This window comes from Plutella xylostella, chromosome 28 (genome assembly GCF_932276165.1).
Source record: "Plutella xylostella chromosome 28, ilPluXylo3.1, whole genome shotgun sequence".
NCBI lineage: Eukaryota > Metazoa > Arthropoda > Insecta > Lepidoptera > Plutellidae > Plutella > Plutella xylostella.
The window spans coordinates 4929670-4942867 of record NC_064008.1 but is presented as its reverse complement, the minus strand read 5'-3'; the positions used below and the strand labels follow the sequence as shown (position 1 = coordinate 4942867).

General features: G+C 39.1%; 3 protein-coding genes across 3 annotated transcripts; 1 reads left to right on the top strand and 2 right to left on the bottom strand.

Moving 5' to 3' along the window:
• Positions 1-3676: 3676 nt before the first annotated feature.
• Positions 3677-6607, bottom strand: LOC119692078 (CDK-activating kinase assembly factor MAT1). The gene is made up of 5 exons (XM_038111327.2): positions 6362-6607; positions 5920-6216; positions 5445-5683; positions 4980-5155; positions 3677-4598 (listed from the first exon to the last, which is right to left on the bottom strand). Exons 1-5 carry the CDS (start codon positions 6483-6485, stop codon positions 4499-4501), a joined length of 936 nt encoding a protein of 311 aa, XP_037967255.2. The 5' UTR covers positions 6486-6607; the 3' UTR covers positions 3677-4498.
• Positions 6608-6776: 169 nt separating this feature from the next.
• LOC105384816 (m-AAA protease-interacting protein 1, mitochondrial) lies at positions 6777-10165 on the top strand. Its single transcript, XM_048631380.1, has 4 exons — positions 6777-7177; positions 8163-8327; positions 9381-9499; positions 9749-10165. Exons 1-4 carry the CDS (start codon positions 6869-6871, stop codon positions 9882-9884), a joined length of 729 nt encoding a protein of 242 aa, XP_048487337.1. The 5' UTR covers positions 6777-6868; the 3' UTR covers positions 9885-10165.
• Positions 10148-12787, bottom strand: LOC105384817. Its single transcript, XM_048631376.1, has 6 exons — positions 12664-12787; positions 12228-12568; positions 11918-12107; positions 11341-11612; positions 11056-11139; positions 10148-10354 (listed from the first exon to the last, which is right to left on the bottom strand). Exons 1-6 carry the CDS (start codon positions 12759-12761, stop codon positions 10281-10283), a joined length of 1059 nt encoding a protein of 352 aa, XP_048487333.1. The 5' UTR covers positions 12762-12787; the 3' UTR covers positions 10148-10280.
• Between the last annotated feature and the right edge of the window lie 411 nt (positions 12788-13198).

The window sequence follows — 13198 nt, the reverse complement described above, 5'->3', positions numbered from 1 at the left end:
TAACACAACAATAACAATTATAATAGTTGATAAATGAAACCCGGCTAACATGTCTTAACTGGGTAAGTAAATGATCAGTCATGCCACCAGGATAAGTAAAATGTTCAGTACTTCATATGAAAAACATTAACAAGGTCACCTTTAGGTATGTTCGTCAACACTAAGGGCAGGTCTCGGCCAAAACCTTAAGGCTTCGCCTTGTTGCAACTTCAAAGGTACGTAGGTAGGTACCTACTTACATTGTTGTAGGTTCGATTTTGAAACCATTAAGTCAACCTAGATAAAACAAAATAAAATAGCTCGATTAAATAAACATGGTACGTAAAGATGTTAGTTGTACCTGATCAGACCTGATGCAACGACAGCCAACATAGACTGTCTAATCTGTGGAAGCAACAATCATGGTGGCGGGAACATGGACAGTTGGACGAGCCACCTCGAGCCTGACTTATCAATCAGAACTGACAGTTCGCCAACAGCGGATAGCTTGCGGCTATCTATAGGTAAACTTAGGTAGTTAGCTATACCCAAGAAAAAGTCCTTGGACATCGATATGACAGTGGAACGGCGAATAACTGTGACATTATTTAAAACAAAAAGGCTTCTTGTTGTTGTTGTCCAGTTAAGGAAGGTTACCTACTTCAGCGACCTGGTATTGCATTCTGAAAGAACTGCAAAGAGTTAATATTATGACTAATAATTATTACTTATTTAGAAAGTTTTCAGCAAACTCTAATAAATCAAGCAGCTGCCACATCACCGCTGCCCGGTTATAACTCTGTACTAGCTTAGTAGATATATATACCAGTTCTAGCCTTCAGCTAGAGGCCAGAGAGCTCCTAAATGAGATGCGAGTACGAGCATGACACAAGTAATTTTTTACTTGGTAACTAGTTACGTAACTAACTGAAAGATCCATAAAACAGTTGAGGATTACTCAAAATGGAATTGTGAAAACGGCACGTCTGCATCTTAACCAGTCAGTCTAAGTAGTTTCAGCAGATACAGTGTTGAAAAATAGTTATGAAACGTTTGCGCTAGAATCGAATTAAAAATACATTTATATTAGAGAAGCCGTTTAGGCATGAATAGGTACTTTCACACTTTGGATTGTGCTCCAAATGATGACCTTCGAAATTCATAGAAATTTAATGACGACTGCCATTGTTTATTATCTAGCCCCGTACATTGAGTAGGGCTGCGGCTACACGTGATGTGATACACAGTACACAGTACGTATATGCATGTTCCCAGAATAGTGCAAGTTATAATTTTACCAAAAGGTAGTCGTCTCGTGCAAGAGCACCGTTACTCGATTTATTCGATACACAACTAGAAGACAGCTGCTGCGTAGGAGGTTCACGCATTTTTCAACAAAGAGCTCGGATACACACTCACAATCCACTGGGACATAAGGAAGACAGCTAATATGGTGCCACTCAGAAACCGCGATGACACTCCGATCATGATCACCCGACAGTAGGATCATAATAAATTCGGTAACTTGTGAAGCGGTATGGTATAGCAACAGCGACTTTCACGAAATCAGGAATTAGCTCAGTGCTTTTAGGTTGAACACTCGCCGGTGGGATTCACTTTGCTCACAGCCGAGAAAAAGACTCAAAGCTGGAATCTGCCGATGTGTCATGACACTTAAGATAGTGTCTGGTGGGTCACTTTATATGACGAAAAACGAACTTTCAGTGCACTGCGGCGCGAGCCGCTCTATCTGTTTGTATGTATTAAACGTGCCGATTGCACGACAGCTCTCGTTCGTTCGTTTCTCATCAGTATACATAGAGTAACGCTCCTGTACTTACCGTGCGTCACCATTCCCATGAGCAGTCCAATGATCTTTAGGCAGTTTAGAACAAAAGCTGCATTAGACAGTTTCTTCAGCAGAGACATCGAAATAAAAAATTGATTGCACAACTATCCCCAGGAGCAGTCTACAGGTCACTTTGGGCAGTTCAGAAGAAAGCTGCTTTAATAGAATACCCTACCTCAGCGGAGGCATCAAATTGAAGTGCTATAACACTTTTAGAAGCGGTGCACGTTACCCGATTTGTCGTCATCCATGCCGATGTGGCTACGGCGACTGCAGGTGGTTACTCAGGCTTCGTTGGTGTGCCCTTGTATGGCTAACATGACCAACCTTGGCAGTAAACGTTCGTCTGCATATGCCAAAATCACTGATGAATAGCGCACGTTACTCGATACCTTCTAAATAAGCTCATAATGATGGCTGATGATGATGATGACCGTGCTAGCAATAGTGCAGGCGTTTCCGCTGAGCATAAAATCTCTTCCCAGGCAGGGGGCGTTTGGATCTGGCAACCAGAACAGGAGTGCCAGGTGTGCGCAGCGATGCAGGTGGGACAACACAGCCGCCAGGGCAGGAGTACATGGCTGGGTCTATGCAGCGATGCAGGTAGCACAAACCAGTGGCCAGGGCCAGGACCGGGTGTACGCTGCGATGCAGGTGGTACAAAACGGTGGCCAGGGCCAGGACCGGGTGTACAGCCGCCAGGGCAGGAGTGCATGGCTGGGTCTATGCAGCGATGCAGGTACCACAAACCGGTGGCCAGGGCCAGGACCGGGTGTACGCTGCGATGCAGGTGGCAAGAGACGGCGGCCAGCGCAGGAGCACAGGGCCGGGTGTATGCTGCGATGCAGGTGGCAAGAACCGGTGGCCAGGGCAGGAGCGCAGGGCCGGGTGTACGCTGCGATGCAGGTGCCACGAGACGGCGGCCAGCGCGGGAGCACAGGGCCGAGTGCAGGTTACACGAAACTTCAATTTCACCGAATCGGCCTGCCTACCCTCAGCGGGTAGGTACCGGCGGATCACATTACTCGCCGCACATGCCACAATGTCCCAACATACTGAAACTCGGAGCCACGTGCTTCCTGTAAAAAATCTCATGACGGTCCTGGAAAGCTCCTGTTTGTAAAGCCTTACATAAGCTATAATCAAGTGCATTATTGTAATAGCAAAGTTTTTATCAACTGTTTTCTAAAAATATTAGAAATTGAGGGTAGAAAAATATATTTTTATAATTTTTTCCTGTATAAAATTAACATATGCTTTACTTAAAGCGGTCATTAATGTAAGTATCTAGCTCAAGCGCCACTAGTAGGACCGGAATATGTGATCAATCATCACCACGACTATTGAATCGGACCCTACTGCGTGGGATAAAAACCCCAAGCGCCGGAGCATTATGACCAGTGGCTGAGCTTTTAAAAGCAGTAAATAATAGCATTTTACTCACGGCTTATCAACTCAAACCTTCGTTGCGAAATCCTCAGCAATCGCTGCGTGCGCAGCAGCCGGCAGGCCCCGCGCCGCCTGGTCCGCATCACGCTACAGCTCCCGGCAGCGAGGACTCCGCAAATTCAATATTATATTTTTCCCCGTCGGAGCGAAGCCGACGAGAACCGTGGCTACATTGAGCCATTTTGCCGAAGTGTTCACTTCAAAAATCAAAAACCAACTGAGGCGCGCGGGCGACTCACTCTATTTATATAGGCACCCGCACCTTGCAAATTAAAGGTGGAGAGAAAAATGGACTTTATTTGGCTGTCACTGTGACCCTTATGATGCCGAACACGGAGAAAGTCGAAACGCCATATCTCGCAATGTTTAACTAGGTTTCAGATAGGCTCAGACTACATAATATACATTTATCCTTAGGTATTAAGTAATCTTAAAGAGATGTAGTAGGTAAAGTAGTCCTTTCTAGGTACCTAGAAGGAACTACTTTTACCTTAGACCTACTTAAATCACAGATCATCCGATGTAAGCCAACCCATTTGGCCAAAATATTGGACTAGTGAATAGTTGCAAGAAAAGTCGGTAATTTATAAAGTTATTAATACCAATGTTTTTTGAAACCATGCAGAAATGGATGAACTGAAAATACTTTAATGAAATTATCTGGTTGTATGAACTTGTATGGTAATTAGGTGGTAAGGTTTTACAGTATAAGTATTCGAGAATTGTAACCATAATGTACTGCCTATTAGGTTTTTTTTTACCGGTGACTTGTCTTGTATGAAGTTACAAATAATGTATGTATATGAAAGAACATTATACTATAACAACATATAGGTCCCAATCACACATTCAGTCTTAGCACTATCTCCATATTATAAAGGTAATCTTTCATATGAGAAACCTTTATGCTGCACTAGCGCCACGGCAGTTGAAGAAACTACTCAACAAAGCTAAAAATAAACATGTAGGTGTTTTTAATATGGTGCGGATTTAAAATTTAAACATTTTGATTTTTCCACGTATTACTATAAAAGTATACATTCATACTATTATAACTAAACATGCGAGGCAAATAAATCCGCACTACAACCCTTAAACAACCAATCAAAAACACCGCACAACCATTCGTCCAATCACCGTTCAGTCCAGCACTATTACTAGATCCGTATGGTCCATATCCATGGCGGTTATGTCCGATGGCGGCTGCTGATTGGTCGCGGGTCAACTGGCGTGGTACAGGCCTGACAGTGCGTCTTGTAGGGCCCGTAGACACGGCAGAGTTGAGGAGTAGCCGCCGGCCCGTTCTGTTTCGTTTTCTGAACTGTTGTGGAAGGGAAGAAATAAAACACAATTAAGAAATAATAGGTAAAATCAAAATGGTAGGTCGGCGCCCATTATCGGCATTGGCATCAGGGTTTTAGGTGATTAATTATGCATTAACGTCAAATTAGATATTTCCATGATATGAAGCCGTATTTTAGTTATGAAGACCATCATTATCATATACATACATAAGTACATAATATGCTCACGACTGTAATCCCGATGGGGTAGTCAGAGATGGGTTAACAATTCGTTCAGTTAGTGGCTATGATGCGCCGTTCGTCGCGTTTCCAAAGCGATAGTAGCATTAGGAAGATTTCCAAAATCGACTGTTATTAAAATATCGCATTGTTATCATAGTATCTTTCTAAACACTCACCGAACATGTTTCAGATAGCCATTGCTGACAATCTCTTTGAGCGAGGGAGGGTCCGGCCCGCAGCGGTCTGGGATGGCCGGTGGCTCGTACCGGTACAGAGGACCTTCCTCTATGATCGGTATTGACTGCTGGGTGCTGGCTCGACTGAACTTCACGCCAGATGAGAATTGGGTCACCTGGAATGAAATTTATACTTGGTTATTTTAAGCTGAACAGATTTTTCTACAGGACTTTAAATCAATTGTTTTGTTTTCAAACAGTATAGGTTATTTTTTACAGTCAGAAACCTTGCAATTCTATTTTTTTTGGAGGTTGTAGTTCCTTCCCTGCTACACATATCACACTATAACAGTAAATTTGTGTATAAATAAATTAATTTTGATTTATTTTCTGAGCCTGAATCATTCCTTATTACACTGCTACAACTAGCGTGAGTTAACTACAATCATTTTAACTGTGACTTACTTTAGGTAGCGCAGGCAGAGCTTCAATTTCCTGTTTATTAGCTATAGCATTCTGTGCGAATGTGTTCAATATATCCTTAGCATCTCCTTCAGCAAACATCAGCTCATCTATTAATGCTTCTTTCTCCCGTATCTTCTGTTTCTTGGCTTCCTGTTCAAAGCGAGCCACCTCAGCGCGACGCAGGTCTTCCATTTGTTTCTCTATTTCCAGGATCTCTTCCAGCTCTAATTCTTCACGGCCTGGAAAATATTGTTTTATTACTATGGTATGGTTTACCATTGGCATATGGATTTATTATGGTTGTGGTTTGCCAGTGCATAGAATGCACCAACAGGAAAACTTAATCCATGCTCCCCACCAGTTTGCTAGACCTCAACCCTTGAACAACACCACAACTATATTGTGGAGCAGGGTTAAGGCTTAGTTATTATTGTAGTGTTTTATATTGAACATAGTAGTATACTAATTGTCTTACCAATTTTAACCTTATTCTTCATAATGAGCTCCTTATTATCCCTCTTATACTGCTCAATTCTTTTATTTGTGCCAACAATATCAATGTTATTAGTGAGATTGAAGATAATAGTCTCTATTTCCTCCAAATAGTCATTATATTCACGGAGAGTGGCAAAGTCTTCTTCTTTCTTGTTGTAATCCTTAAGAACTCGCTTCCTGATGTCTATTTCCTTTTCCACCATAGAGTCCTCGAAGAGCTGGACACGGAAATTGCTTCTCCGCAGAGGAACGTTGCATTCTGGACATGATCCTGACCCTAAAATAGGAATAAAATATATGTTTGGTAAGTTAAATGGGAGACAGGTCACCTTTGATTATTTTTGGTATTGCAGACTTTAAATGGCTTATTGCAGTTTACTACAAATGGATGATTAAATATAAAGTTTTTGAGAGCTTTTTACCTTTCAAAAACAGAAGATCAACACAGCTTTCGCACAAAGCATGTCCACATACGTTTACCATCAACTTCAAAGATGGATTTCTGTACTTCGTAGTTTTACAACGAGGACAAGCTTGATCGTCCATCGTGAAAGTGGTGCTGAAATGGAAATTTATCTCTTTACACGAACGTAATGCAATACGTATCTATAGAAAAGTACAAAATATAATGTTGAGGTTGAATTTGATCAAAATCAACTTTGCTTTGTTTGACTTTTTTATTTTTCTTACTAAAATTTTTAACACAGATAAGATAACTTTTTCCTTACACAGGTACAGTTTAGTGGTAAGTCGATGCGCTTGCCTTGCCATTGATCTGGATTGAAATTTTTATTGACCACAGAACAGAATTTTTTAAAATGATCATGTCAATGTCAGTGAGCGATCTAGCCATTGTTGTCAAAAATATACGAATTCATGTTTTGTTTTTCTTAGAAATTAAAGATTTATACCATTGTATTAAGTGAAATATGAATTTAGCTTTAAGGCAAGTGCTCTCACGACAGACTTTCAGACTATGTAGCCTAACAACATACAAATTGCCGCGGCAATTACCAGCTATAACCTCAACATGTCCTGTTATACAATTTCGGAATTATTCAGATGATAGGGTGGAAACAAGAAGACTGCCTCAGTTGATGGAGTTTCCACCCATAGTTTGGCCTTCATTCATAAAGTATATCAAGAACTGGATGTTCGCCAACTTCATAATAAGGCCTTACTTTGACCAGGAGTTCAGTCTAAATGAGTTCATTGATGCATCTAAATTTGCAGTTCAGGTATGTTTAGTGTATTCTCGTATAAGACAGAGTATATGTAGTCTCGTCTCGTATTACATTTATACAATTACATTCTCAGACGCCGCCAATCATCTCCTAATATACTTACTCATCAAATATTTATATCCATCCATCACACAAAATATATTACTCTTTAATTGATTTAATCAAGTTTAAAATGCACTGTGCTGGGCATTATTGCCTAATTGCATCCCAGACAGCATTGTACAAAATTTCAGAATAGCTCACCTACTTGTGAAAGTATGTAGTTGAACAAATAACATGTTAATTACTTAATGTTTCAAGCTCCAGTGGTTAGTGTTATTACTTATTAGAATTGTCTATCTTTGCTGTAGTTTTATGCTCCAATAACTCTTCTAAATAGTATGGTATATTAATTGCTACTAAACAAATCTAAAAACTATAATAAAAATAACCATTTTTAATAGTGATCCCCTTTTCTGTCCATAGTCAATCATCCACCCTTCTCTGGTTAACTGGGATCTATTGTGATGCTCCTTCTAACTATGGCTTTGAGGCAAGAATGGATGTCATGGCACTCAGATAACTCTTTGAGAGCTTCTTAGTAAATTACTAACTTGGTATGGCAACACCCTCTGATACCATCATCATCATGTCCTGAGATCTCTAATCATGGATATAAGGCTCAAAGAGTAGAACTGAATTTTGTCCAATCCTATGGCACACCTTTAACTTTGTGCCTGCTCTTGCTGAAAAATAATAACTATATCCCTTTAAATATGGCATTTGTGTGGGACACCCAGTGTTTAATTTTATTATTTATTAACCAACACATTTAGTACATATTTAACAATATACAACACCACATAAGCCTTCAAAGGTTTCTGTGTGATGTGATTTTAATCTACCATGCAAGTTATTTTTAGGTAATGATTAACTTACATACAATATAAGTCATGCAATTAATTGTGCAATTTAAGACTTTATTAAAGCAGCATGTCAGGTTGTTTCAGAATCACTCCAGAAAGGTGACTTCAAGTCACTAGAAGGCCTTGTGGACAAAGACGCCATTGCATCCTTGAAGGCAGCTGTTTCACAGTTATCCGTGTCGCAGAGGCAAATGCTACATGTTGAAAAGGATGATATCTTCTATGCTTTCCCTTATCAGGTATGTAGAACAACTGTTCTATTCTATTCTATTCTCTGTGGGGGTGTAAGTAACTGCACCTGGGTCTCTCGCGAGTGGAACCTTTGTGCATATCCCCAAGGTCTAAACTGCCTTCCTAAGCTTGGACCATTTCCCACCATGCTGGTCCACTGCGGGTTGAGAATGTAGAACAACTATCTATCATGGTCTTAGGAAGGTCAAGGATAGTGTGAGATATATTTCATGTCCATGGATTAAATCATTATTATATCCTGGCTTTTCTCAATTTCTAATAAGAAAGCTAAAATGCGCAGTGTGATTGGTTGATCTAATCCAAATGAAATGAAATGAAAAGTGTAACATCACTATCATTAGTTTTACCGCCAAATTAAATCGCGCGCCAAAATGTTAGCGTCCTACGCCGCCTCGCCGTTTCTCGCGCAGCTTCTCTGCGCATACCGCGTCCCGCGCGCTCACTCTTCACCCCCGCGCACACCCGCTCGCGCCACCGGCCAGCGGAGCCCGCGCAGGCAGTCGGCGCCAAACCATATTCCCGGCTGGATCACGCTCGCTTGCATCCCCTTCGCGACTATTACCTAGTTGTAAGCAAAGACTACCTCACTTGCATATTACGTGTCTGAAGAACCTTTAAATACAGTGAAAGTTTGTATTCCCTGAGTTTCTGTATTTCCTATCTACCACTCCCACGATAGGACAACCTCATAAAAGTATTTATTTGCATGATTAAGGGTACATAAAAGTTTTTGAAGTATGATAATAAGCACGAGACCTTAATCTACCTGAAAGGTGAAGAAATATTTATGCAGAAGTGACATAGTTACATTCAATAATAATATTTGTAACATGCACAATAACAATATACACAATATATGTTAGTAGAATATTCAAACAATGTTAAATTTGACTTTGTTATAATATTTGTCTTGTAGGCAAAAAACTCTTTAACTGAATAAAAACATTCTTCAGCTAACCATTTATACAGGTACCATTTTATATCCAATACTCCATTCTATCCCTTTCTTTCTAATCAATCCATCCTTTTCTATCTTCCAGGTGGGGGTGATGTTTGACGACGCAGACAAGCGCTGGGTAGAGATCACGATGTGCTACCATGTACTGAAAGGGTTGAAACAGATGAGCGACAGTGGCGACCTTCCACCCTTGTCTTTAGGGTGAGTTTTGTTTTATATGTTTGGCCATTTGCCATTACTATTGCTTGTCTCTAGCGTATCTTCGATTGGCTATTGAACCAACCAATGGCAAGAGATCTTCACTAATCAGTGGCACTATTGATCTGGCTACATTTTTGCTTTTATACTATAAATTTCTATCATGCCATCCACAACTTTAACATAAGAAAATTATGTATGTATGTATACTTACCTATATTTTATAATGCATTTTTAATTTCCATCTTTCAGTATCCAGCCAGAATACCAAGACAAGATCTTCATACTCAACTATCGTTTTATAAGGGAATTCACGAAAGGAGTAGAAGATAGCTGGTGGGTTAACATAGTAAACCACTTCCAACCACATACGCTGATGAAAAAGTAACATACGCAACATCCAACAAAGCCCAGACAAATGAAAAATATAACAGTTGAATAAGGAACATTAATGCTAAGACAGAGCCCATTTTTTTATATTTCTATATCAAAATTGAGGTTTTGTAAGCATAAAAGTTAAGTTCCTAGATTGACGCAAGACTGGTTTCCGTTTTATGGCGCAAAAGTAGTTTTTACGACAAAATGCTATGGTTAAGCAAATTACAGATTAAATATATTAGTGAAGTGTGAAAAATATAAAAAAATAAATACTTACAGTTAATTTGTTCATTTAATTTGTTTTTTTTTTTCTGTATAAAACTTATGATATTTTAACTTATGCGTACTTATAAAATAGCACCACGTGATGTCCTAAATATCTACTATCTTTGCAGAAAATGTAGGACTATAATACAATAATGTTATCATTTAATTGCTTAACTACTTTTTGCAGATTCTTCAATAACAAACTACTATCACCTGGAAAAAACAAGAAAACCCATTATTATCAGTCAAAGAACATACAAAAGTTGCAGGGAATACAAAAATAATAGATATTATTAGGGCCTGTTTCACAATGTCTGGATATTGCCTACCTGTGGGATAAAAGACATGCTGTCACTCTCTGTATGTCTTTTATCCCGCATTATCGCCATCACAGACCTGTACACTTGTCCAAAATTAATAATGCACATGCAGATCTTCACACCCGAATCATAAAATCGTAAGAGCCTTAAAAAAACACTTGCACTTTGCGCCTTGTTCGAAAGAAATAGGAGTCAATATCATGTGTCACATAATCGAAAACAACCGATCTGTCAAAGATTTCTATGCGCATTATCAATTTTGGAGCACTGTATTTGAATAGACAACGCTTGTCTCATTCCTTGTATAGAAACCAAGCGTGCCATTATTTTTATACCTACTGTCACGTCAGTCACGTCACTTGAATGATTTAGTTTAGAAACGTCCCTAATGACACTGCGCTAAAGGAAGATAATTTCACTCCCTTTTTACACGCGAAGTACATGCACTTGCGTTGTCTACTCAAATACAGGTCTGTGATCGCCATTATCAAAATTGTTTAGACAGTGACAGTGTGATAGCATGTCTTTAATCCCATTATCATTGTCCAGACATTGTGAAACAGGCCCTTAGAGTCTTATTAATATTTCTTATACCAGTGGCTGGATCATGTAGGGATCTCTTTGCTACTCCACATTGTAGTTTAATAGGCCTCTGCTTTTTGGCGGCATTTTCAACATCTGAAATTAATATGAGAAAGTATTAAAAATTATAATGTTAAAGTAAACAGATCTCCCAATCAGAAGAAGGATTACATCCATGTGGAAAAAGTAGATAGGCAATTAGGCAGTGATACTACATAATAAGTTTTTTATTTTATTTTGCTGCCTGTGGTTAGGCTTTGGATTGCCAGACTCTAGTAGATTTAATTTAGTACTGACCTCCATGCACTTTATCGATCAAGGAGGCCACATCACAATCATCTTCTATATGATCACAGAGGGCACTGGCATACTGACTGGCTCCATGTATCACTTGGTCTCCCGTCTTCAACTCATATGTAAGTTTACTATCAACACTGTGGGACAGTTCTATCTGCACTACTTCATAGGCTGCGTGGTCGGCCAGAGTGGAGTAGCCGACAAGGAGGTTCTTATGTATGCTGTACTCCTCCGTGGTTAGCAGTTGAGCAAAGAGGTTTTGATTGTTATTTCTGAAAAGAAAAAAAACAATATTGTTTTTTCCACAGCTATTTTGTAACCAGCTAGTGTTTATATGCAAAAGTATAAGGTGAAGTAAGGAAAGAGTATTGTGGCTTTCCTTGGGAGGGGCTTGTCTACAAGTGGATGACTACAGGCTGATGATGATGATGGAGTAAAGAAAAGTATAACATATTTTTGTACACATCAAGTATTAGTATGTATGTATTTTCTTAATTTTGAATAAGTATTTTCTAGATTAGAAAGAAAGAAAATATACTTTATTGCCATTATTGATTAAATACAAGTAAATACTTACCTATCTAAATTAACTCTACACATATCCATAAGTAAAACACACAGGTCTGGTTTGCACTTGGCCACTTGATTGAGTAAAAAGTTCTCAGTTATAAAGTGTTGTGGTTGTATATTTTCTGATGGACAATCTATACTTAGCAAACATTTTGTGTTGCATATTTCACATCCATGGCCAGCGTAAAACACAAGACCTGCCAAAGAGTTAAAAATTAGGTCTAAAGAGTGCAGAAACAGATTACTTTATGATTTATGTATATATTTAAAATCATCTTAAATTTCCAAGATTATTGAGTATAAAACATAATACTTACAATATGAATCATTTGGTACAACTTCCAAAAGATGTACTAAGACATTCTTCAATACCCCACTAGTTATATTCTTCAAAGTTATAACTGTAAAACCCAAGGTTTTCAGTTTTTTTCCTAAATGATCACAGTCTGTTGCTGGGGTGGCTAACTTTGCCAAATGTATGTATTGCTCATTTCCTATAAGAATTGCAACCTTGGCTTGTGGCTTGTAAAAGGTGGCTTTTCTGGTGATAAATGCAGAGTTTAAAATCTGTTTATATTGATTGGCTGAATAACCCTGCCTGTCCAACTGTTTCATTAGCATTTCGCCGGGTTTTCCTGCATCGAGGAAACTGATGTTTCTGTAACAGGTTAAACAAGTTACTAAGTACATACATCTGAAGGTTGGTGAGCAAAACATTGCGATATTTTTAAATATTTTGCTTGTACCACTCACCTCAAGTCTGCAACTTTTGCAATAATTTCACACTGTTCCTTTGTGAACTTTAACGCTCTCTCATAGTCTTTGTACGGTAAAGTTTGAAGTAAAGACATTACTGAAAATTATAATAGTTTTCACAGAGGAAATATTGGTTATTTTACAACTAAATTAGTAAATAAAGCTAAAATTAAATTAGGGCCTATAATTTTAAAAACAAACAAGTTTGTGAGTTGTGTGTGACATTTGAGTTGACAGAACCTAACGCGAAAAACACAGAATAGGGCAGCCAGTAGTAGGGACAGTATATAGTGGACAGTAGGCTAGTTACCATGGATCAAGGAACATAACGAACATTCTTCAAGAAGAAAATTATCTTGAATCTTGGTGGTTAAACTCCCGCTACCCGCTACCAACGAAAAGTTGAGACACCGACACACTAGTGGACGCGGCTGTCAGCCGCGACGCGACTGATATGATAATGTGCACGGTCTCTTGGGACAGTTCGTTCGTAAGTCGCGGACGTAACCTTAGACTGACCTTTAATCAGCAC

Coding starts and splice junctions, on each gene's coding strand:
- LOC119692078 (XM_038111327.2), bottom strand. CDS start 6,485: ATGGACGATCAAGCTTGTCCTCGTTGTAAAACTACGAAGTACAGAAAT. Junction 6,217..6,361: donor TGATCTTCTGTTTTTGAAAG/GTAAAAAGCTCT, acceptor TTCCTATTTTAG/GGTCAGGATCATGTCCAGAA. Junction 5,684..5,919: donor GAAGAATAAGGTTAAAATTG/GTAAGACAATTA, acceptor AATATTTTCCAG/GCCGTGAAGAATTAGAGCTG.
- LOC105384816 (XM_048631380.1), top strand. CDS start 6,869: ATGAATTTAGCTTTAAGGCAAGTGCTCTCACGACAGACTTTCAGACTA. Junction 7,178..8,162: donor CATCTAAATTTGCAGTTCAG/GTATGTTTAGTG, acceptor GCAGCATGTCAG/GTTGTTTCAGAATCACTCCA. Junction 8,328..9,380: donor TCTATGCTTTCCCTTATCAG/GTATGTAGAACA, acceptor TCTATCTTCCAG/GTGGGGGTGATGTTTGACGA.
- LOC105384817 (XM_048631376.1), bottom strand. CDS start 12,761: ATGTCTTTACTTCAAACTTTACCGTACAAAGACTATGAGAGAGCGTTA. Junction 12,569..12,663: donor GCAAAAGTTGCAGACTTGAG/GTGAGTGGTACA, acceptor AACCTGTTACAG/AAACATCAGTTTCCTCGATG. Junction 11,613..11,917: donor TGTAGAGTTAATTTAGATAG/GTAAGTATTTAC, acceptor TTTTCTTTTCAG/AAATAACAATCAAAACCTCT.